This window comes from Stigmatopora nigra, chromosome 15, assembly GCF_051989575.1.
Source record: "Stigmatopora nigra isolate UIUO_SnigA chromosome 15, RoL_Snig_1.1, whole genome shotgun sequence".
Lineage (NCBI taxonomy): Eukaryota > Metazoa > Chordata > Actinopteri > Syngnathiformes > Syngnathidae > Stigmatopora > Stigmatopora nigra.
The window spans coordinates 10,573,335-10,600,364 of record NC_135522.1 but is presented as its reverse complement, the minus strand read 5'-3'; the positions used below and the strand labels follow the sequence as shown (position 1 = coordinate 10,600,364).

The window sequence follows — 27,030 nt, the reverse complement described above, 5'->3', positions numbered from 1 at the left end:
TAATGCAGTGTGCCTTATAGTCGTGAAAATACGGTATACATACATTGCTGTAGCATTATTTAAATTATTTTTTATATCAATCCCACCAACAACTATTTGAAGATAAAGTACACATGCTAGTAGTAATGTCGCCACATTTATATTAACCTACAACAACTTCATTTTTCATGCATTCCAATTGAGGTGTACAGTTAAAGGCATCTTAAATAACATTTAAACTAATGAACTCATATCTTTGTGCACACATTATTGACCCCAGCTCGCAAGAGACCAGTTTATAGTCGTCTCATTACAGGCACCTCACTGCGCTCAAGTCTTCAGGCTTGACCAACCAAGCATCCATAACCAACATTTAATTCCAACTCTTACATTGGTCATGCCTGGCTAGTAAGTCAGAAGAATGCCGTGACCGAAAGACAATTGTAGTTGTGCTAGAGGCAATACATCATTGTAGCAACAGAGCTATGAGGTTTATGAAAAAATGATTTAGGTTTAAGTTACTATTGCACTGCATTATAAACAGTGAAAAGCAGTAAAAGGCCCGGACAAAACAAGTCTGACAAAATGGTTGCATGCCACTGTCTACCTAAAAGTAGAGAACATACACTCGACTATTCTAAGTACATTGCCACAGAGTGTGCCCTAGATGCAATTTCCTACCAGAATTCAACACTTTCACATAATCTGCATAAGCATTAGCTCATCTCCATTGCATTTGCGTAATGCATATTCAATCCAGCTAATAAACACATAGAGGTTCAGCAAATTAGACGACTGCCAGAGTGACTTGAAATATTTAATGCTGGTTTTGTTTTTAAAGCATTCTAAATGTTTATATACATTAAAATCTGGAAACAGTGCATTGACATCTGTTTTAATTAGTGAATAATTTTTGTTCAGAAAGAAAAAATAAACTTCTGAAAGCTAAAAGGCACACTATTAGATGGTTTGCTATATATATATATATATATATATATATATATATATATATATATATATATATATATATATATATATATATATATATATATATATATATATATATATATATATATATATATATATATATATATATATATATATATATATATATATATATATATATATATATATATATATATATATATATATATATATATATATATATATATATATATATATATATATATATATATATATATATATATATATATATATATATATATATATATATATATATGTATATGTATATGTATATGGATATGGATATGGATATGGATATGGATATATGGATATATATATATATATATATATATATATATATATATATATATATATATATATATATATATATATATATATGTGTATATATATATATATATATATATATATATATATATATATATATATATATATATATATATATATATATATATATATATATATATATATATATATATATATATATATATATATATATATATATATATATATATATATATATATATATATATATATATATATATATATATATATATATATATATATATATATATATATATATATATATATATATATATATATATATATGTGTATATATATATATATATATATATATATAAAATAAATATAAATTATTATATGTATATTATAAATATGTATAATCCCCAAAGTCAGTCAAGTGTGTTCCAACTGTTTTAAATCTGGAATAATTCTTTCATTTTTGTAATCGCATCCATCATCACAGCAGATGTCCCTGCAGTGACTGAGGTTGTTTACTGGCTTGGCGACTTACTGCGCTTACTGTTTGGCCTTGGATGTTTCATCTTCTCTCTTCATATTGGTTTCAAACATTGCAGCCCACAAGGACTTAAGCAGCACTCTTCAAATTAATGTGGATGACAGTTTGGTTTAGTACTCCTGCAGCTTCGCTGTCTTCCACACCTCTGGGTCATTTTGACTGATGCTGAAGCATAATGCTTTACAGCACAGCAGCCCATAATAAATAGCTGGAAGTCAAATAAACGATTCAGAATTTCTGAGACAACGATTGTTAGTGTACTATTGTCTCAACATATTTAATTTATTTTGTCTATATCACCTACTAGAAACATTTTTTTATAAAAATAATAAGAAAGTAGTGGTAGGAGTAATACCATTATCTTAAATATGAAAGTGATGTGTCACAATGAAGATGAATATCCATGTTTCCTAATTCTGTGCATATTATTATAATTATATTATTTCTTAATGTATTTTAATTCAGGCGGCCAGCTCTGGGGTCCTAGGTTAAAATTCAGATCACGTCCACCTGGGTGGACTTTCCATGTTCTCCCCGGGCCTGCGTGCAAGCCCTGAGAGAACATGCAAAGTCCACAAAGTACATAAGCATCCACCTGGGATCAAACCCTTGACATCAGAACTTTGAGGCTGACACGCTAAACACTTGGCCACTGGCTGCCAATTCTACGTCATTATAAAAAAAATATATATCATTTTTGAATATGGCGGCCTCCGATTAGTGGATCTTGTAAACACAGTGATGGAAAGGATTTTGGAGAAATTCCCAAGATCTAAATTCCGCTGGTTGTGTTCAAGTCGGTGGACTGGCAACTTGTGGTTAGCCCGTCAGCCTCACACCTCTGGGGTCCTGGGTTCAAATCCAGGTCTCTCCACCCGTGTGGAGTTTCGATGATCTCCCGGTCCTGCCTGGGATTTCTATGGGTACTCCAGTTTCATCCCACATTCCATAGACATGTATGGTAGGCTGATTGGACACTCTAAATTTCGCCTAGGTATGAGTGTGAGAGTGAATGGTTGTACGTCTCCTCGTGCCCTGCAATCAGCTGGCCACCAATCCAAGGCTCCAGCACCCCCCACGACCGTAGTGAGGATAAAGCGGTTCAGAAAATGAATGATTAAATATGTTTAAGTCGATTGGAATCACAATAAAGATATATATCCTGTATCATCTCAAGTGAAAATAAAATGGTCCAGTCAGCCAAGTGAGTCAAGTCTAGCTCAGATAGATGCTATGGCACTCTAAGCAGCAAATATGAAATGAAACTTAGATATTTTGAAACATTCAGGCATTGCTAAATATGCATCATACTTGAACATCCACGGCCCGGCAGCTTGAATGGTTAGCACGTTGGCCTCGCGGCTCTGAGGTCCTGGGTTCGAATCCAGGTCGGTCCACTTGTATGGAGTTTGTATGTTCTTCCTAGGCCTGTGTGGGGTTTCTCCAGATACTCAGATTCCCACTCACATTTCAAAGAAATGCATGGTAAGCTGATTGGACACTCTAAATTGGCCCGAGGTATTGGTGTGAGTGCGAGTGTTTGCCCGTCTGCTTTGCCTCGTGATTGGCTGGCCTCCGATACATGGTGTCTTCTGCCTCTGGTCCAAAGTCAGCTGGGAGAGGCTCCAGCAACCCATGACCCTTGTGAAGATAAAGCGGTTCAGAAAATGAATGGTTGAATGAACGTGAACTTACTGAAATGATTAATGCCATGGCAAAAGTGGATTGCAAATCAAATATGTTTTGGTCAAAATATAGATCGTGATTAATATTGCACAATACAATATTTGCACAGGCTTTTTCCCCTTTGTTTTAGTGTCAAAATAGTAATGGCCATTGTGATCTTTACGTTTATATGGTTTAATTTGAATGTTAAATACCTGAGTCTGACTGAATGGTTACCTAAAAATATTGAACTATTAAGGTTAGTGATTTTTTACAAAGATACAAATGTTTTAAATGGGCAGGGGAATTGAGCCCAACTCGAAGTGAGGCAAGTGAACCGCTACACCATCAGGTGCCTCAGCCATTAGATAAGGAGGATAAATGATCTATTTGGCCTTATCTTGTGGGTTTAATGAGCCCTTTTTCTCCCTCACTTGAGATAACTTTCTAGAGAGATAGATTGTAAAAATTATATTATCTGATCTATGTAGATTGATGATGTTCTGGGTTTTGGTAAAATGTTTATTAAGGAGTAAAATAATTTCATTCAAACCAGTACTGCCTTAAGTTGTTCCAGAAATTGTGATGCAGTATTTTAAATTGCAATTTTTTTTTCTCATTTGTGCAGTCTGGAACTTGCTTAAAAATTGGTTCTTTTATAAACCCTTCTTCTTTTTCTTTCCGCAACCCATTCAACACTTAATTACACCAATGTACTTTGATAGAATCTCTAAAAGTAATGTTTAATGTAATTATAATGGTTACTCCTAACGGTCCTTGGTGACCGATAGAAACGAGCTATCATTGAATTGATAACTCAATGCTACAATGTTTTCCAGTTTTGTTGGCTGGGACTTGCAGAATATCATCGTCCTGGATGCAGTGGAGGAAGACAGCCGGTCTCAGATAATGCTGAAGAAGGTTCAGTCTCCAGTTGTTTTGCTTTATTGCTCCAAAGATGAGGCTCTCTACATCCTGGAGGAGGCTCGCTCTCTGGGCCTCACAGGTTTTGGTTATATCTGGATCGTACCATCTCTGACCACTGGGAACCCGGAGATAACACCAGAAGAGTTCCCGTCAGGAATGATTTCGGTCTCCTATGATGACTGGGATTATCCACTTGAGGCTCGTGTGCGCGATGGTTTGGGGATCATAACATCAGCAGCAGCTGCCATGTTGGACGAGTATGGTGACATCCCTGAAGCGAGGACATCTTGCTATGGCCAGATGGAAAAAAGCAGTAAACTGCCACCTAGCGCATTACACAAGTAAGTAACTTCTTAATTAGTGTTGCACTGATGTCTCAGTATCGTATCGGTAAATGATGTCATTGGTATCAGGGAGTATTTAAAAAATAAGAAAAGTATGCTGCGCAATATATACTTTTTGAGATCAAGTTTCTAACCACTGCTCAGCCTATCTTAGATGGCCACCAGCTATGAATACCATAGAAATAGGAAAGCTAAATGCAAACCACAAGGATTGTGTAAATCAACACTCAAGTTTAAATTGTTCCTAGGTGTGAATTTAAGTAGGAAAGGCTGTAAAGGATATATCCCGCCTCAAGCCATTAGTCCCTGGGATAGGCTAAAGCACCTCTGAGCCCCCGCAGAAGGAATAAATGATTGGATATTGTAATAACTTCAGACCTTTTTTCATGACTAACCTTGCAACTCATTTTACTTCTACATCAAGTGAGTTCCACTTACCCTGTTTCAGTTTTCAAAGGCATAGCAGATTCAATAGATATCCAATTTATAATGCACTATACAGTTGGGCTTTGTAGCCGCAAACTCGCCATTGTGAAGTTGGGAAGAACATTATCACGTTTGATCCGTATTTCTTTCAATTTGATGTAAACTGCACAATTGTATATTTTATATGTGGCCACCTCGTGGTGTAGAGATTCACTCGTCTGCCTTTGGTGCGGGCACGTATTCAATTCCCGCTAGTGGTGAGATGATTGGCAGTGTGGATGCTCGTTTGTCTCTCGACTGACTGGCGACCAGTCTAGGCTCCAGCAACCCCCGCAACCCTTTTGAGGATGGCAGTGTAGAAGTTGAATGTATGAATGAATATATTTTATAAACTGCAACATTCGACACAATCCAAGGTTGAAATACAAGTCACTTGGTAATTTAAGGTTCCAAATGGATTATTTGCCTTGTTGGAATGTGAGTATTTATTTGTGACCCTGTTAATTATAGAACATTCTTCCCTGTTTAAGCCGAGCATAGCAAGATGCACTAACAGGACACAAGAACAAGCGCCAGAGCTTAAAGGGAGGAGAAAGAGTGGGAGTGAGAGAAAGAGAAAAGAGGCTGATAAAGAGGTGAATGAGAGTTGAGGAGGAAGTTTTAGGCATTTAGGACAGGCAGAGAAGTAAAGAAATGGATACAGGGGTAGCATTGGGATCCTGCTCCATAAAATTGAAGAGCTCTTTGATGAACTTTTCTATTATTCTTCCTTTCTATTTCTCCTTCTCACACATTCAGTCATGTCTACATCATTTTTAACCTTTCTGAGCTGTGAAGCAGCCAGTGGGAAATGGTGTAGAGGTCTTTTGTAGCTCTGTCTGTTTTACAATATGACTGACAAGAGACATAAGTGATATTTGTCACACAAGGAGCTACCTCACGTTATTGTACAGCATTTTAAAGATAATCTTTGTTTTCGGAAATTAAAAAAAGGAATAGAAAAACTAATGCTCAGTCCGGACATCAAAGTATTGTTAATCTGAACCAGCTGACTTTATTTTCATGCTTTGTTGCCTCAGGCTGTTTTCTAGGTGACGAGTGGCCACAGATGGCTACGACTGGTTGAGAGAACTCAACCAATGAGCCCCTATGGCATGGACCTGAGAAACATAATTTGTCAGGCCGGGGCCAATCTTACGCGCCATTAAAATGTTTTATTTATGTCAGTGGCCAGTGGGAGAGAAAGGGATAATATTGACACACATTAGCTGAAGAAGGAATTCAGATCATTATACATCAAGTTTTAAGTATTCTTAAATAGTAGGAGCAAGCTTTTAAGGAGTCTTCCATTAAAGTGCTTTTTATATTTTTTAATGTTGTGGCTTTACCCAAATTTTGGAAAGCCACCTATACTGCAATTCTTCAGAACTAGGAATGATATCCACAAAAACATTTTTTTCATATTGCTTAATCCAACACCTACAAGGCATTGCACCCTTTATTGACATTGCTAGATTGATTCTGTAAAGGCAAAGTGCTAATACAGTCCTCATTTTAGTTCATTGAATTGTTGTACCTAATGCATGTAAACATGGAATGTAGCATTGTGATAAACTCTATAAAGAAAAAAACAATCGAATCACTATGAATGCCTTGAAGCAGGAAACTTCTTCTTTATCTTCTTTTGACAGGATCAAATAATAGTGTATGAGCACATTATAAATACTCTGATTCATATAATTCTTCTCACTAACTAAAGTATAAAGACAACACATAAAAATGTTTAGGTTTCTAAAAGGTGCATGATTTTTCTATATGGGTGATTAAACCAAAAATAATATAGATAAATAGATATTTAATTTAATATTCCCAGCAATGCAATGTGCATTATTTTTGGATAAAAATTAGATGTATTTTTTTGATAATTTAGTTAAAGAATGGTTTACAAAGTTTTAAGAAATGATCTATGGAATTTTTTTTTTGTTATCTTTTGAATTAGCCCTTTCCTGAAGCAATGGACTTACAAGGACTTCCAGTTTAATAATATCAGTTTCAGATTATACATTTTGTATTGATTTGAATAATATTTAAATACCAAAAAACCAAATGGACTCAATACTGTACAAGATGATGTCTCATGTGTTGTCATGTGTGCAATACACAGGTCTAAGAATAATTAACCTGATGTAGCACTGGAAATTATCCATTAAGTCAACTCTCTAAGATGATAAATCCCTCCTCTTGTAGATCGTCTGAAACATACGAAATATTTAAGTTACAGAACGCCTCAATAGAAAAATTCTGTCCCTGGATACAAAAGAAATTTTAAGTTACCAAAGTCCAAGTGAAATGTATTTATCTGTACATACCTGAGACAAACTGTGAGCAAACATGATTGACTTTTATTCAAACTTCATTGATCCCAAGGCTGAGGCCTGCTGGCAATGTTCAATAGCACATTTGCACTAGCCCCTGACTATATCTGTCATTTACAAACATCTCTCCTTGTTACGATTAGCTCGGTCATGGAACGTGGATGGACCCAAAAGCAGCGAAACAGGCAATGGACAAGTGGAATGGAATGCTCTCACAAAACTTTATTCACTTAAGGCAGGGTCTTTAAAAGAATAATTCGGACTTAGTGTTGGGTTCTTGAACAACCCTCTAGAGGGGCTATTCTCACTCTAACATGAATACATCACGTCACAGAAGAGATTTTTTGAGGGGTGGTGTTTTCTAACAATCCTAGAAACTATGATGAGGGACCAGACACAGAATGACAAAGAAGATCTCATATGACGAGTCCCAACTATGCACTTCTTTTTCCCTCACCTGGACGCAGAGACCGGGAATAATCTCTGGAGCCAGGCCTGGAGGTGGGACTCGATGGCGAGTACCACTTGTTGGAATGGCCGAGTAGGTCAGGTGCATAGACAGTTCAGTGGTAGCCAAAGGATGGTTTCTTGGCCGTTCGATCCCTAACTTCACAAGCTGGCTCTTAGGACATAAAATGTCACTCTAGTTGTGAAGGAGCCTGTCCTGGTGTGTGAAGTTGAGAATTTCTGACTTGGTGTAGCCAAGTTTACCTAAACACACAGTTTGGGCTCTGTACCTTCACATTGAGATTAACACTGGTAGATGAGAGAGTAGCCTTTCTCGACTTTTGGGTCGAGGTACACGTGGGTCCTGACTGTTTTTTGTCCTCATGCACGTGATTAGACATCTGCAGTTGTCTACTATGCTCTGGCATAAGAGGATTCATATGTGCATTGGGCACCAGGACACCCTCAGCATAGTTCAATAATTGACTTTGTAGTCGTGGCATTGGCGGTGGCACTCATCAACAGAAACCAGATGAGGTGGCTTGGCCATCTGTTCAGGATTCATCCTGGGCATCTCCGTGGTAAGGTGTTCTGAGCACCTCTCACTGGGAGGAGGCCACAGGGCAGACCCAGTACAGGATACTGTCACAAGAGCTAGATGAAGTGGCCTGGGGAGAGGGACCACCACAGCAAACCAAATTTAAGTAAACCAAAGACAAATCCATGAGTCTTTGAAACAGATGAGACAGGGAAACAGAAAGATTATTTTGAATTAAAGTTTAGAGAGTGGATATTCCACAAAACACCTCACACACAAATGCAGCTGATTTATGGAAAACGAGACTATGACACCATCCATTGCATTAATTTAGAAGATTATAAATCAAACAAGAACAGTTTTCTAATCCTTCACTGGCAATTTTTTAGTAAATGAGACCAAAAAAGTAATGCAGTTTTATTAACAGGTATACCCCTGCTAATATAAAAAAAAACATATCATATTGCACACCTACATTTGAAAAAGACAATGTGAAAATAAGATTGGGCACTGTAATAGATTTAAGACTGCTTTTCCCAGCACGTAGCTCTTTTAATAATTCTTCATCTAAACCAAATACATTTCACAAATGTGCTCTGGTGTCCTTAAAATCATTTACATAATGGCAAATGATGCTGAGCCTTAGCCGCGGTGACACATTAACACCATGGACAGCAGGAGGTGTGAGACCTGCTACATTGCCTTCCTCTTCACCTTGTATAGTCACTTCCTGTCACACTAAGTTCACGCCACCTGTGGTCTCTTTTTTGTCAAATTATTCTACTTCAGCAGGGTCCCCTTTGCAATTTTCGCTGATTGCAGGTGTCACCTAATTATTGTTTGTAAATGTTATCATTTAACATGTTCAATTATATGTGCTATTCTATCAAAAGAGAACACTGTTATAAGGAAAGAAGATAAGAAATTGCTCTTTCTTTTGCAGTACATATATGTACGCCTCTCTGCTGCAGTGCAATCATAATACCAGTTAACTCTGGCGCAGTGCTGCACTCCCATTCCCAACCCCTTTTCTTCAAAAGTAGAGAAAAGGAGGACACTAACGCTGGGGATATTTTTATCCCAACTCAGTTGAGGCTTCACTCATCATAGTTTCCGTTCTTCTCTTTGCTTCTGTCTCACAACATTTGCCCTAAAAAAAATTGTTGGGGTGCCCCATCCACACTGTTTGCTCATTTGATAACCAGGTTCCAGCTAATGAACACAAAGGTAATGTTCTGATTAATGCTTAAGCATTGTGGAAATGAATGAACAACAATGATAGGCAATTATAAATCTAATTAATGAGTCATTTTAGGTCTATAAGCAGCTTCATTCCGTTTACTTGAGGGTTGTCACGCAGTATATGCACCATTACCCTACTGTCTGTGTCTTAAAAAAACCAACAAAGAGGTGTATAGTATTGAAATTAAAGTCCCAAATTATTGCACACTAACTAAATGGTAGAATCTTTTTTTAAAAAAATCAAAAATAAATTATCAAGACTCACAAAGAGCTATGACGATTGAAATTGTACAATAAAAATTAATGTAAGGTTGTGCCTCTGCATAGGTGAAACCAATGACATAAGGAGACATAAGGATCCTGCAGAGAGCTTATGATTCAGTCAAAAAGAATTAGACCAGACCAATAAATTTTCATATGAGACTGAGACAACTAAAGGAAAGAGAAAATGCAAGTTCTAAATGATGATTTTATTTAAAGAGGCAGAAAAAAGTACAAGTTTGTCAGGCTCTCTGTGAGAAAAAATAGGCACGTCGGCCTTACAGTTCTTGAGCCCCGGCTTCAAATGAACAAATGGTTTTCCCCTTGAAACTCTTTGATGCCATTTTTGGCCAGTATTTTTCTTATAGTAGTCATGAACATTGACCTTAAATAAGGCCAGCGAGGTCTGCAGTTCTTTCGATGTTTTTCCAGGTTCTTTTGTGACCTCCTGGATTAGTGGGGCTCGTTTCCCACGGGTGGCGATATTATTGTGAATGTGCATGATCGTTTTTTCTCTGCTGTGTGCCCTACGGCTGAGTGGCAACCAGTGTAGGGTGTAGTCTGCCTTTTGCCCGAAGTCAAGTGGGTTAGACTCCAGCAACTCTTTTGAAATGAATGAACAAATACAGTACAGTCTTTTCATATGCTTATAACTAGTATTTGAGAAATGCACTTCATGATAATTGTACTTTTGTACTTGTATTTTTGTATAAGCGCAAATTCATGTAGCATGATAGTAATAATAAGGGTGGTCATACTTCTCGATTATTCAATTATCATGCCCATGTCTGGTCTAGATTATCCACGATATTCGAGGGATTACTGTTAACTGTTACATCGACAGAAGAAGTCGCCAGTTAGGTTTTTGGATGAAAATTAAAAGAAAAAAATACAGAATACAAGTGTATTAATATTTTATTTTATATGTATGATGAATCATAACTTGGACAGCTTTCGGTATCTTGTAAAAAGGTTTTCTCATCAAAGGTTTTCGTAACTTGAATATTTTGTATGTAGAGGCATTTGTAAGGAGAGGTAGTATTGTGTACTTGACACCAAATGCATTCATTTAAACTGCAGGGTGGTTGATACATAATGGCATGCATTTATTTCCTACTCAGCATGAAGCACCTACTTTTCAGTCAAGTTGTAGGTTCAATAGCCTACTAGGTAGTGCTTGATAGAAACATGCGTAGTTAAAGAGCCCTCTCTCTCTCTGCTGTTTTACATGAGCACTAACAGACAAAGTAAGAGGGCACAAGTCAGGAAGGGCAGCCATGATTAATGTGGAGGCTATGTACATCCAAGAATATCTTCCCATTGCCCTCAATCTTAGCTAATGTGACCTGCCATGTGGGTCACTCATTGCAGCCACTCTTAATGTGTATCAGATTATTACTCCTGGTACAGTCCCCTTTGTGGAGAAGTTTCAATCCTTTATACTACATTTCACCGACCATAATAATACATTGTTGAGAATATTATTAATTTTGTACGAAGCTCAACTGATTATCTCACTTTAATGATTGGTATTAACCCGTCAGCCTTTTTTTGTAAAGTCAAGCAGTGTCAAACAAAGTTGGTAGTCTTAAATTGTCACACCCACTGGCTATTACACAACATATAATGTACATAAAAGACTTTCCATGAATATGCTAATGTATGGTACATTTCTTACGCAATCAAACTATCATTCAATTCAATACAAAACCAATAGCCGTGTTGAATCAATACTAGTCTTTCGCGATCGATGCAGTTATTTGAGTTTTTCTCTCACTGAAAATTGGATCCACCACATGTTCGTCACCATGAATCTGGTGCATTATGGTTCTCATATAATATGATGGTTTGAACCCATAAAAGTTAATGATTAACGATTTGAACAAAATGGCAATGGTGCCACGTCAATAATTGGGGTAGGCAACAGAAGGCGTTTTTAGTACTTAATGACAAAGCAATGAGATGTTCAAAATATTAATAATGATTACCCAAGCCCACATGCATTGTCATATTAGTACATATTTTCTTAGCAACACTAAGTTGGAAGACTGCAATGTGTTTTTATGTCAAAAATGTTACATAGTCATTGATCTGATGTCTGTGCTAATGACTAACAAATGGGCTACTGTACTTTATTTTTAGGTACATGATGAATGTGACATGGGAAGGCAGAGACTTGTCTTTCACAGATGATGGATATCAAGAACATCCTAAGCTGGTGGTCATTGTTCTAAACAAGGAAAGAGAATGGGAGAAGGTAGGACCTCTGTGTTCCAATGTTTGTCATTGAATTTATTTCATTTGGTTTGATCTTTGGGGGGTCATTGTTTCTGTTCCTTCAATGCAGACATGCTACACTTTATATTTACATGTTGTAATTATTATGTTAAAATGATCCGCAAAAATATTTTAGACATATTTAATCATTGCACACCAGTAATTATTTGTTCTCTGCATGTGTCGGGCGTCATGTTTCACTTTTCATGGTTTCTCTTCATCATTACTGTTTGTTTCTTGTATAAGCAGATACCATCAACTATCGTCACCTTCAGAAACTACAAGGAAAAAGGCATCTCAGCATCCCTGTTTGATTGACAAGTTATCTCAGAGAATTCCTTTGCAGGAGAAAAGAAACGTAACAAACGCCAAACATCACTATTGCAATGCTACGTCTGTTATTTAGTGACCCTTAGCTGAGCAATGAGCTCATTTGCCATCAACCCCATGGATTTCCTTAACTAGTTAATGGGAGTGAGCTTCTCTAATGAATGGCCACTGTAAATCACTAACTATTCTCGCCAATGGACTTTAAATGGCCGCTATGCATCTTAATACCATCTTCTCACTCCTTGTTGCCTGCATTAAATGCCTTATATTTAATAGCTCACTTGCTGAGGGTGAAAGGATACATTTCAGAACAGTATAGCTAAACAGGACATCATATCTAAGGGAGAATTTTGATGGGGACTAATGATGGTTCCATGGTTTTAAAATAACTTGACAGCTTCTAATGTTCCACTTCTTTTCTTCAAAGTAATCACATATTGTTCACCCGCATCATCCACTTATTTTCCCCTCATTGCCTCCTCATCGCTTCAGTTCTTGATGTTGTCTATGTACCAAATATCAATACTCCCATCCCCTCTTTTTCACGTCCTATACTTATTGGCTCTATTTTTTTACATTGATTTTTTTTCCTCTTCCTTTTGGTGTCCATTTTCCCTGCCTTCTGTACCTTCTTTCCAGGTAATAACCCACCTAACATTTTTGTTTGTCTTCTTTCTATTTTGTTTCTTCTAATTCTCTTTAGAGCTACATTTCCATTGTCACATAATACATAACTACTAGTGTTTGCTTGATACCATTTTGCCTCCCAATTTTGATTCAGAAACCCGGTTGTCTAATATCATTATGTACTATATGACACTCAGACACCCGCTTAGTCCCTCAGACTCTTGCTGTGATTGACGGCACTAGATGACCAATCCATCTGAAGTGAGTGTCCAGAAAATGGACTAACGTTCTCTCGCTGTCAGCCTCCCACTTCAAAAGGGATGCCTACTCATAAAAAACTCTTTGGTATTCCACATTAGAGAATAATTGCATGCTACGCAATTGGTTGTCTATCATTATTGTGAGAAGGGCTACAAGCGCTCCTTTTTGTTTTGTTTTTTTATCCAACGGTTGGAAACTTCTAAGAATACACAATGCAGACCCATTTTAATGCAGTACTGGTCAGCATCTGTGAAAAAAAAATAATAATAAAAAAATAAAATAAAAAAATAATAATATATATATATATATATATATATATATATATATATATATATATATATATATATATATATATATATATATATATATATATATATATATATATATATATATATATATATATATATATATATATATATATATATATATATATATATATATATATATATATATATATATATATATATATATATATATATATATATATATATATATATATATATATATATATATATATATATATATATATATATATATATATATATATATATATATATATATATATATATATATATATATATATATATATATATATATATATATATATATATATATATATATAAACAAATTAATTTGTTTCAACTCTCTGATTAAACACCAAAGAGAGGATATTGGATTGGAAAAAAAATGATTTATTTCTTCAAATTTGCCATCTATTAACAAATTAACACATAACTAAAGCTTTAATATTACTAAAAGGTGTTTAATGGTACTAACACTATACAGATTTTGAAGAGAGGAGAGGGAGAGAGAGATGAATATAGAGAAGGTTCAGGCACTTTTTTCTGTGACCCTGACAGGAATGCTATGAAAATGAATGCATGAATGGAAAGTTAACATTTAATTCAAAATTCATTAATGTATATATTTTTTCTAATGAACCCGCTCAATGGCTTTGACGATGATGGACATCCAAACTTGTGGCCCTTGCAAAACAGGTTTCAACACTTAAAATCATCACTTGTAGACACCCAATACATTTGAATTGGGAGGCAGTGATTGAGCATTCGGTCATTTACTGCAAAGCCACCCACGTAACTTGGATCGGACATTTAGCCAGTGAGTTATAGAGAGCAAAGATATCCTCCATTATTATTAAAAGTAGGGAAAAATCAAATTTATCCCAAGAAAAAAAACTTGGATGACCTATGGTCGTGGAAAAAAAAATGAGGAACTGGGTATTGATACCAACTAAATCTCCTATCGATATACTTTGATACTTTTCACAACCCTAACAATATAACCAAATCTGATTTGTTCAGTTTGAATCTTAAAATAGGAAAATGTGTCTTTTGGACCATGCATTATAAATCTAATCATTGCACACATGTTCTTCATTTGTTTCGATTTCGATACTATATATTCCTGACTTTTCTTCCCTTTATTCACTATTTTTTGCTGTTCTTCCTTCCGGGTTCTTGGCTTCCATCCATCACACTCTTATTCACACTTTTTTTTCTACATAGTTTATCACTCCTCACCTTCCCCCCGTCACGTTGTTCTGTCTTTCCCTCAACAGCTTGTAGCTGTTTTGCGCTTTAACACATTGCCTACCATGACCACAATAATCATCCAATTCTTTTAAAGTGGAAGGACAGTCTGTGCATTGTTCCATCGGACCCTCCCCTTCAAAATAAATTGGACATCTAGTGGCATCAATGGCAGCCAATGAGTTTATAGGGTGTGCAAAGGTCCACTGCTTGTGATTATGCACACATTCATCTCCACTTTCTTTTTTTGTGTTTTGATCAAATTATGCCTGTTCTTCATGTGTACAGAATTCATTTTAGTTTAGTGCTATCAACAAAGTCCGTGTTTTTGTGACTGTTTTTTCATGTGTCATCTTGAAGTGCTTCTAGCCTCATACACATTCACAGTAAGGATTTTATGTTCATGTCTGTGAGAAGATAGAGTGTTGCTGGCCTGTGAAATTGATCAGCACCAGTCCAGTGTGTTGGAGAAAAGAGGCAAGTGAAACAAGGAGGCTCAAAGAGGGAGCATAATTGGACGCTAATGTCATTTGCCTTCTTGCTCTCTGCCTGGCCAGTTATTCGACCCACTAGGATTTAGTGGAAAGTAGAGAAAAATGATTTTATGTGATGATAAAGAGACTGAAATTCAGAGAGGGCACAAAATATGGTTATCCGCTTCAAAAGTATTGCATTAGTCCACACTTGGGGACCAGGAGAATAGGCAATCGCAGTCGAAGAATTTTTGAAAAAATGAGTAAGTGGTAGAGGACGAATGGGAAGGATAGGGAAAATGTGTGAAAAGGTGACAAGTATAAACAAAGTTTTGTTCTCAGTATTCATGTATGAACATTTTTAAGCACTTGAAGTCTTCGTAATTAATTAAGGGGATTAAAAAAATCCTGCAAGAGTTAAAATGCTCTAATTTGGGGAGGGTCGATATTTTATTGTTTAATGTATCTAACATAGGCAGCCCAGAGACTTGAGTGGTTAGCAGGTCGGCCTCACTGGTCTTGAGTCCTTGGTTCAAATCCAGGTCAGTCCACCTGTGTGTAGTTTGCATGTTCTTCCGGGGTCTGCGTGGGTTTTCTCTGGATACTCCGGTTTCCTCCCACATTCCAAAGACATGCATGGTAGTCTGATTTGACACTCTAAATTGTCCCTAGGTGTGAGTGTGTGTGAATGGTTATCCGTCTGCTCGTGCCCTGCGAACGGCTGGCTACTGATTCAGGATGTCCCCTTTGGCCCAAAGTCAGCTGAGATCTCTCTACAACACTAGAGAGGATAAAGCGGTTCAGAAAATTAATGAATGAATGCATTTAACTTATATTGTCATTGTAAAAAAACAAAATGTATTTACTGATTAAAACCAGGACATAATGTTTCATTCCTGCTGAGTAAAAGTGTAAATTACTTAAAGAACTGCTGCAGCACAGCCAGTTTGCAAAATAATTATTTCAGACAGCATGGGATTTGTGTTTGTAAACTCACTCACGCCTCTGTGCCTATGCAAAAAAAAAAACAAGATTCACATATCCAAGCAGTTGAAATCATTAAGGGTTTTTACCTAAATACATGTTTATTTCAAACGTGTTTGGAGAACATGAAAACTCCACATAGCACATAACAAAAAGGAAACCCTTGCATAGTCACAATTCCACATTTGCTACATAATAACAATTAAAAATGTTGTATATCGTATCAGATCATAATAGATCCCATATTTTTATATATACAGTGAAAAAGTATTTGCGCCCTTCCTGATTTCGTGTTTTTTTTTGCAAATTTTACACATGCAAAGGTTTCACATCATCAAACCAATTTGAGTTTGACACAGAGATACCCCGAGGAAATAGAAAATGCAGTTTCTAATTGATGATTTTATTTACCAAGGCAGAAAAAAATGACTGTCTTTTCTGCCACTCTGTGAAAAACTAATTGCCCCCTCAAGCCACTAAAGAGTTGTGCCACCTTTGGCAGCAATAACTGAAATCAAGCATTTACTAAAATTTGTGATGAGTCTTTCACAATGCTTTAAAGGAACTCTGACTCATTCTTCTGTGCAGAATTGCTTCAATTCTGCAATATTAGAGGATTTTCTAGCATGAACAGCCCGTTTCAGATCACACCACAGCATTTCAATAGGATTTAAATCCAGAGTTTGACTTGGTCACTTCCAAACCTTAACTTAATTTCTTTTAGCCATTCAGAGGTGGACCAGCTGGTTTGCTTAAGATCGTTGTCATGGTGCATGCGCCAAGAGCACTGACGTTTTAGTGCAAAAACTTTTTCAAAATTTCCTGGTAGAAAGCAAAATTCATTATTCCATCAATTTCAGCAACTCTGTTGGCATATCGTTATTTTGATGGAATGCCGTGCCATCTTTTCGCCAAATGTAAAAGGTGGCACATCTTCCAAAAAGTTCAAGTTTTGACTCATCATTCCACGAAATGTTCTTCCGAAAGTGCGGAGGATCATCAAGATGTTTTTTGGCAAACGTAAGATGAGCCTTTATATTCTTTTTGGACAGCAATGGTTTTCACCTTGGAACTCTGCCATGGATGCCATGGCCAGTGTTTTCCATATAGTAGAGTTATGAACACTGGCCTTAACTGAGACCAGCAAGGCTAGCAGTTCTTGTTTTCTAGGTTCGTTTGTGACCTCCTGGATGAGGTGTCACACTCTTGGAGTAATTTTAGCTGGCCGACCACTTTGTTGAAGGTTTGCCACTGTTCCCAGTTCTCTCTTTTTGTTGTTAATGGCTCTGACAGAGGTTTGTTGGAGCTCCAAAGCCTTGGAAATTGCTTTGTAAGCTTTTCTAAACTGACGAATGTCCATCCCTTTTTTCGCATTTCTTTTTGAATTTCTTTGGATTGTGGCATGATGCTCTAATCTTGTAGCCTATTTCACTTTGTTTCACACATTCTTTTTAAGGGTTTTCTTGATTCTACACATATGGTGGTTATCAGGTGTGGATGTGCCCTGTGAAATTGAACTCATTTTCCTACAATTGTGAATAGTCACAGTAATTTTGTGATTTAACAAAGGGGGGGAATTACTTCTTCACAGAGGGCCAGACCAGTTTGTAATTTTTAGGTCTTGGTAAATAAATTCATCATTTAGAAACTGCATTTTCTCTTTTCTTCGAATTTCTCTGGTCATTCAAGAATTAATTTGATGGTCTGAAACCTGTGTGTGTGATAATTATGCAAAAAAAAAACACAGAAATGAGGAAGGAAGCAAAAACTTTTTCATGGCACTGTATATATATATTTTTGTACCATATCGTGCATTGCACGTGCTTCCTCCATGGAGCTTCCTATAACTCTCACGTTCACACATGCACATGCGCATGCACAGTGCACAAGTATAGGAGAGGAACCGCAATCTCTATTTTCTCGACATAATTTTGCCTGACAGAAGTGACAGATATTATTTTATGACTGAATGCTTTCCCCCATGCTATTAGGGACTCATTCTCCCATAATGCAAATTGCCACTGCTATAACTCTCCCAGTGAGACGACGACTCACAGAAGGCGCACTATGAAAAGCCCCCCGATCACTTGTTGTCTGTAATGTTCTCTCTCATGTTCAGAAGAGATGTGTTTGATTGGGATTGCTTTTGTAAAGGTCAAACAAAGCACAAAAGCAAAAGAGAAGGGAAAATCCTGGAGAAGGAGAGGAAATGAACAAATGACAATTGTTGTGAAGCCAATCTTCAACACATCACTGCCGCCTTCAGAATTTGTGTGGGTGTGATATTACACGAAGTTATCATACTGCATTACCTCCTATTGACCTCTTTGTCACACCATTCGGCTTTCCAAGCACTATATGCATGTGTAATATCGAGCCTGTGGAGATTCAGCATTCTGCTGTGAACGGTCGATTGAGAGAACCCTCACCCCCATCACACACACACACACAGTTATCCCTGGGTATTAATTTATAACCTCTCTTTCTTTAATTAGAAAGAAGAAGCAGAAAATAGAGAACAAGAGTACAGATGAGTTGCTTAATTCTGTTGCTTCGTAGCATCTAAATGCAATCATTTGCATCTCTGAGTTTAAACCCCAATAGGTTTTAACGTATTAAGGTCTTCACAATGTGGTATTTGGTATTTTTAAAGTGAACCTAGGCCAAATAAAAAGTAGCAACCATAACATTTGTTTGATTTTAACATTTAGAGTTGCATTAGAATCATTATGGTAAGTTCACAGGTTAGAGAGATAGTAATTCCCATTATGAATTTTATTTTTCCTAACATTCTAAAAATCTAGTGTTGCACAATGTAAACTTTTTGCTTCTTTGTTGTTACATTTGTCAAGGCTGAGTTGGTCTCATATCTTTGTTCTAAAAGAGTCACATAGTATTTTTCATCTATTCATTCTTTAATTAATCATATATAATTTTATATTAGAGTTACTATGTATGTTTAAAACACACTGAAATGGATGTACACATGATAGTGCAGAAGAGTTGTGGGGAGAGGTTAAGACAAATACAGCTTTCTTTGGAGAGAGGTGACGTAATAGAAAGGGATTGCATGCCACCCCAGTGTGCAGTAATGTCTAAAATGAGCCAACACAGAGACACACTCAAGCTCACAAAATGAATCACCTAGGTAAATATGGCAGCTGACTGAGGCGTCTCTAATCCCAGTCAGATGATAGAACACTACGAAAGCAAAACAATTAAAATGCTAATTTCACTTCCTTCATATGACATGGAAGGGAGCCTTAATAACATTGTTAGTGCTTATTTGCAATACACTGTTTGAGTGCTCACTCACGGGAACAATCTTATTTTTTTCATGAGTCAGCCTGCTCGCCTCAAAAATAAAAGTATTTTAATCTTCTTTTGTTCAACTGGACCACTTTGAAGAAAAAAAATGTTGCTATGCAATAATCAAGCTAAAGTTACTATCTGAATGTAAGCCTTTCCATGAAAAGAAATATCAGGCATGCTCAAAAACTGCCTTGAAAAAGAACATGTTTATGAAATAGGTTTTAAATAGGAGTATGTTTGCCTTTTTCTGACTGCTGTAGCGTTAAAAAAATGGCTTTTCTTGCTTTGTGCAGTATCCTCCATGTCAGGTTGACAAATATATAAGCAAACATCCAATGTGGACACACATTTCGTATGAAGACATGGGTGGGTGCAAAAAAAAGCATTCATGAGGGAATTTATGACCTTGCTGCCCTGAAAACATTTTGAATTATTGACATACTGTATAATTATGCTGTCACACTCGTGTCATACTATACGGCAGAGATACAAATAGGCAGTGCGTCTATGTTTTACAGCTTAAGGATTATGCTATACATATTAGTATGCATACGTTTTGCTCAGAAAACAGTATTTAGATGAAACCAATTTGCAGCATGAGCTTTTTTTGTGAATGTTTGGTTGGAGCACCTGTAACAACAGGTTCCAAGAATTGGCAAAAAAATAGTTGGCGGGATTTGTCATAGTCCCAAGACTATATGAGCGTTTTTGTTGGCAATTTTATTAATTTGTCAATAAGACACTAAGATTGTGATTGTTTGGGGAAGTCAGCATCCCACTATTTGTCATTCTAGCATTTCTTCTTCATATAATTTATTTAAGGTACTCCTGATGCACCGCCACAGATGCCTAATTGATAAAACTAAGTGACGTCATTATGTTTGTATTTTATTTTTAACCTAAACTTCAACCTCATCGAAATGGAATGGGATCGACTATCTATCACAATCCAAAAGGTTTCAGCACAGATCATCCATGACTGGTAATCCTGCCTGTATCCTACACTCCTTCATCCCCACAGATGGGGAAACTGGACAATGGCAGCTTGACACTGAAGTATCCAGTTTGGCCACGCTTCAACTCCTTTGGTGATGCTGAGATGGACGACAACCACTTGTCCATCGTCACGTTAGAAGAGAAGCCATTTGTCATTGTGGAAGATGTCGAGAGGCTGACTGGTACCTGCATGAGGAACTCTGTGCCCTGCAGGAAACATATCAAAGAGTATGTATGACCTTTTCTACCCAATTCTTTACATTTATGTGTCCTTGTCCCAGTTTAATAACCCCAGCAAATAAATGATTTGATAAGCGGCATGCAGACAAAAAGGCCATCCTATTTTGCCATTGGCCTTACCTGAGAGTAATGAGAAAAGCATAGTTTATGCACTAGAATGACACTCCGTGTAATCCCCGCTTTATCCGTTAAAAAGAAAACCTACTACAGAACTCAGCCATTTATACTTTCACTTTTTACATTTTCGATATACCACTCATATATTGTCCTGCTACACTCTTTCTTGAAGGCTACTTGTGCGAGAATAAGGATAAGCAGCACACACTGGCTTTTCATTGAGGGCACGGCACTATTAGTTCTTGCCCATGGCACATACACACGTGCAGGATCTCTGACCATTGTTGTGCAAATTCAGGGACTGTGTTCACTACAAATACGTTTAACCCTTTGGAAGGAAGGACAAAGGAAGTACGGTAGTCATTGTAAAAACATAATAATGACATATACCGTATTTTCACGACAATAAGGCACACCGCATTATAAGGCGCACCCTCAATGAATGATATTTTTTCTATATATAAGGCGCACTGTATTATAAGGTGCACTGTATTATAAGGCGCACTGTATTATAAGGCGCACTGTATTATAAGGCGCACTGTCTATTTTGGAGAACATTTAAGACTTAAGTGCGCCTTATAGTCATGAAAATACGGTCATTGCTATTGACTTGCAGGTATGAATCACTCACTACACAGTCACCCCTAGAGCCAGCCATTGTTGATGTTTTGGATTTTTTTGTATAAAATCTTGCAGTGGGGGAGGAGCTATATGATGGAAGATTTTGTAAACTAAGATGGCATCTGCATATTTAACAGTATTGTTTCAGTTCAGGCGTTTTTGTTTTTTTAATATCCAACAGTGGTGGTTTTTCGTTTTTGGTTTTCTGTTTTTTCCATATATAAGGCGCACTGTCTATTTTGGAGAAAATTTAAGACTTTTAAGTGCGCTTTATAGTCATGAAAATACGGTATATATATTTTTTTCTAACAGATTTATTTTATTAAAGGTTAGATTTGGGTCCAACTCCACACCACTAAATAAATACAATCTAAAGAGACATTGTGACATCAGAGAACCCCGGTTTTTATTACTTAGTATGTGAGGTGACACTACTGAAAGGAAATAGTGTGGATTTTTGTATTGCATAATGAAGGGAAATAATATTTAAAACCCAGTATTAATATTGAAAAATGAAACACTCCTGTGGGAGGCCAGAATCTTGGACGGATTGGACTCCATTTTCAACACTCCTGTTTTCTAAGACAGTAGGCACACTGCAGGAGATGTCAAAAGCTTGACGTGGGAGTGCACGTGTTAAAAAATACATGTTTTTGGCTATAAGTGTACGTTTCCGTGTAAGGAGGGAAGCTGATATGTGATTCACTTAAGGACAAAGGGTGGGAGTATATGTTTTACTTTTTCGCACTCTTTTTCAATTTATTTCTTTTGGTTTTTATCTTATTTAATTACTATCTTTTTTGCTTACTGTTACTTATCTTTTGAAATATTGTTTAAATATGCTAAATAAACTTTCAAAAAACAAAACTGAGGCGACGGATTGGACGTCCAGTGACGTAATAATGAAGTGGTTAAACCGATCATGTGTATATAAAGTGGGCAAATAGAACTACATAGATGAATGTGCACATTCACACACACAAACATAGCTGATTGAGTTGTAATAGAGTCCCAAGGAAGCGGCCGAGGGAGATTTTCATCCAGAGTCACTGTGAAGTAGGGCGGAGGATAATGCATCTCCAAGGAGCAAAAGACACAGAGTCAATATACGCTTGCTTTTGCCACATGTCCACTTGCACAGTGGATTTCTGCCTCCTGTACCGCAATTCCCAGTGAGGCATCTGCAGTGCCCATTTGCAGAAAGAGGGGATGATGCAGGGAAGTACACAGTAAGAAGGGGTGTTGTCGGGATGGGATCAGAAGGGTAGAGGACCATTCATGCATGCTTAATCACAAATTCACTCATCCAGGCTGGGCCTGGATGATTGAATTTGTGATTAAGAACAACCTACATACACAACGCTACTCTGCCCTCCCTGGAGACCCCTGAGGCCCTTAGTGGTTCTATATCAAGTTGGCCTTGCAACTTCACAAAGAGCCTCCATAACATCACATGCACCGGCTGTCTAAATGTGCCCACTGTTATCGGGAGTGCAGTTATCACAGTTCTAGGCTATATATTCTCTCTTTACCTGCACCTACATACATGCCTGTGTTCATTTCCATTACATCATACAACCCTGGTGCTTCTGTAGCTAACTTCTATTTAAAGTCAATACTGATAGCCAAAATACAGTGCAATCATTTATTGAAAACATAACTTCTAGTCACAAATTTGAAATTAGACTACAACTTCTATTCTTATCCTCCCATAATTTATTGAATAAAAAGGAATGCATATTGCACAAGAATTGTTTAAAACACATTTAGCATCAAACAAAAATGTGTTATTTGTAAAAAAAAAAAAGAAAAGAAAAAAGAAGACCAGAAGAAACATAATAAAACTCAACCAAACAACGTTTTATGAAAAGTACAAGTCTACACTTACAATATTTACAATTTTCCTATTTTAAAGGCTTCTTGTTCTGTTTGTTGTCATATTTTCGATGTTTGGAAATGTCATTATTTTGTCTTATTTATTTAGTGACAACTTGCATATTTTTATTTGATGCCAATAGTTGTGTTTGAATTGTTTTGACAAGACATCTTATTCCATACACAAAGTTTAAAGTGTCAATTTAAATGTAACTGAACCGTGTTATCATACGTTGAACTTGATAATAATTGCCGTTGAAGACCAGTCAATGTAGTATTAATTAAGATATTCTATTTGGTATGTAAAGAATTCAATGTTTAAAATAATCCTTCCACGCTCAAAAATGTTGCTACATAAGGCAAATGAACAGGCACGACTCGCATTGGTCAAGATATTTTGACACACTGTCAACTAGTGATTGTAAGGTCAAAGCTCACAGCAAAAGCAAACGCTGGATAATACCCCCCACACTCCTACGCACCACCAATACCACCAGTTTTTCACTTAAACATAGCAAAAATCCTCCCAAATGAAGTGTTTCAATTCAAAGTTAGCTGTAAAGTCATTATTGAATCGCTTATAGAAGACATTTTCCACCCTCACATTCTTTTAAAAGTTTTTGTCAAAAAAGGTCAAAATACCTGATGACAAGGTTACTTTGTCATAATTAGCACAGATTTGAAAGTTAAATGAGAGTTCCAGATGGCTGAAATTTGATGTACAGATGGTTCAAGGTTTAAGAATACAGTGCATTTGTGAAGTCCATATTCAATGAATGTATAGAAAACAACATTAAAAATGTGTATTGACTTCCTTTTTTAATTCGTCCATGAGCAGGGAACACCTTTTCGGAATGTGCAACGATTCTTTTGTTTCATACAGTACCTAAAAAAGCCACGTGCAATGATTTTCCCTTCAAAGTAACACATTTGAACTCCCTATTTAAACCATGAATATGGAGGTAAAAATTATGTATCAGGGGCCATCTTATATGAGAGAAATCGTAAAATGTAACAATTTTAAGTCAACTTTAGGGGTACGGCTTATACGCGGAGGCAATCAAAATGTTCGAAAAAACACGGTAATGCATTAGATAATGTGCAGATTTTTCTTTTTCTTAAAATCTCATGTTCTCATTAAAGTTATTTTTTTCTAGCAACACAACTGAGGCTGGTGGGACTTACATCAAGAAGTGCTGTAAAGGCTTCTGTATTGACATTTTGAAGAAAATAGCCAAGTATGTCAAATTCACCTATGACCTGTACCTAGTAACCAATGGCAAACATGGAAAGAAGATTAACAATGTCTGGAATGGGATGGTGGGAGAGGTAAGAGACATATTTTCTTTAACACATAGCAATAGATAATTATCTTTTTAGGATCAGGAGGATGACTTTAAATCATACCTATTCCATTATAATTATCTCTAAATAATTGCTTTAGAGATGGAAGGTGAAGTCCCAGAGGTCATTTTAAGATATCTAATGATGTTAGAGTAAATGTAAATTTGCAGACATCACTAATATCGCAAGACATTATTCATGTATTCAAAGTGACTTCACCTTGCATGCCATTGAGTTGGAGATATAACAAAAAAAAAACATAGCTGAAGTGCTTACTCTTGTTTGTGGAATACTGACTGTTATTTTTACAACTTGCTCCAAAGATAGCTCTATTGTTAACATTTCCTTTGACCTCGGAAATATTAAATTTCTATCATCCCTTAACTTTGCACCCCTCTCTGCTTTCATCGCTTGGCCACCACATCTTCCCTTCCATCGCTCAGGTGGTCTATAAGAAAGCCGTCATGGCCGTCGGATCTCTGACGATCAATGAGGAGCGTTCTGAGGTCATCGATTTCTCCGTCCCATTCGTGGAAACTGGTATCAGTGTCATGGTGTCCCGTAGTAATGGAACCGTGTCCCCTTCAGCCTTTCTTGGTAAACACCATTTATTTGTTTCATCTTTTTTTTAATCCCCAACTCATTTAGGAGATCAGAATTGTTTTGGTTTGTCAATGTGGGGTATCATCATTTTGGGAGTTCAGTGTCCTGCCAACATATCCAGGTTCTGTTACATAGTGGTCACTACTTACTTTTCTTACTTGACTTACTCTACGGGATTGAGCTCAACATCTACTGACTCGAAAAAGTGCCTCCTGAGGGGGATTATACTGGGATTTTGATAGCATTGTTTAATGCTTTACAGCTTCACACAAAAAGCAATTTGGATTAAGAAACAAAATAGATGTGTCAAACAGCCAGGATTGTTACTTTTCAAAATTAAGTTTTGTCTTTCACTGTTTGCATAATATACCTAAATTATATTCTTGTTTTTTTATTGCTGCTTAATGTTTTGTCAAATTTATTTTCCTTTGATAATCATTGTTAGGTTATTTTCATCAGTTAAAATGAGAGAAAGAGTTTTGCTCCATCTGCAGCTGTTGGCAGACAACTGAATTGAGAATGAATGAAATGTCTATGCTTGTCAATGACAGGCAATGATTTCAGTAAGACATCAATCAAATGAGTGTTTTTTGGTGCAACTATAAAGTGTTGCTGTATTTATCTCCAGAAAAGTACACTAAATATTCTCCTAATCTCTGAGGGAGACATATTGTCTGCATTAGTCCCAAAATATGTGGAAAATGTGGAAATAGCTTGTTTCCCCCCTTAACAATTGTATTGTAGAACATCATATACAGATTTTTTTCTCAACAATCGATAATTTTTGCTTTGAGAGGTAATTGTTATCCTAAGCCTCATATCGCATCAGGAGGTACCGAAAGGTGTGAAACTATATATATTTATATTTTATAAAAACAGCTTCAGGCATATGCAAGAAGCTAGAGACTACTTTGAAGACACAGAGGCTTTAGTTATACAAAAGCAAAAGCTCACGGCTCAAGCTTATGGCTGCCCATGCCAGCATGAAGTCGCACACACACATTTAACATGTATGTAGCACACTGCCGTGAAAGTGGCAATTAGAAGGGCTTAGCTGGAACACCCCGTGATGGCTGCACGCCAAGTCGTTCTTGCTCACGAACGACGCAGCCCCTCCGCCATACGTTATAGGCTTGCTTTAATCTCTGCAGTGGTGTTGTTGGCTCAGAGGGACGACAAAACCGCTGACACTAGGGCTTCCGACACCGCCTCACACTGTCAAACTAGAAATCTGCCTGTGCGTATGAGCACACATGCAGAGCTTTGGGGGTTTAAGAGGGGTCCCTGCGAACGTACTCGTTTGTTGCAGCACTTTGCTCAGCAGCTCGCCTGTGTAATTGATTTCCTTATTCACATCATGAAAATGCAGAATGTGATGCCGCATGAATCGTGAGAAGTGATGTATAGTATTTCAA

The 27,030-nt window shown here is 36.7% G+C and overlaps 1 protein-coding gene across 2 annotated transcripts in view; it reads left to right on the top strand.

Annotated features, from left to right (window-relative positions):
- grin2aa (glutamate receptor, ionotropic, N-methyl D-aspartate 2A, a) overlaps window positions 1-27,030 on the top strand; it is a 119,831-nt gene that overhangs the window by 77,792 nt on the left and 15,009 nt on the right. For both annotated transcript variants that reach the window (XM_077734907.1, XM_077734906.1), the window contains exons 4-8: window positions 4,285-4,713; window positions 12,148-12,262; window positions 20,841-21,043; window positions 24,826-24,997; window positions 25,456-25,609. In XM_077734907.1, coding sequence (XP_077591033.1) covers window positions 4,285-4,713; window positions 12,148-12,262; window positions 20,841-21,043; window positions 24,826-24,997; window positions 25,456-25,609 — 1,073 coding nt within the window. The remainder of the gene's footprint in view (window positions 1-4,284; window positions 4,714-12,147; window positions 12,263-20,840; window positions 21,044-24,825; window positions 24,998-25,455; window positions 25,610-27,030) is intronic.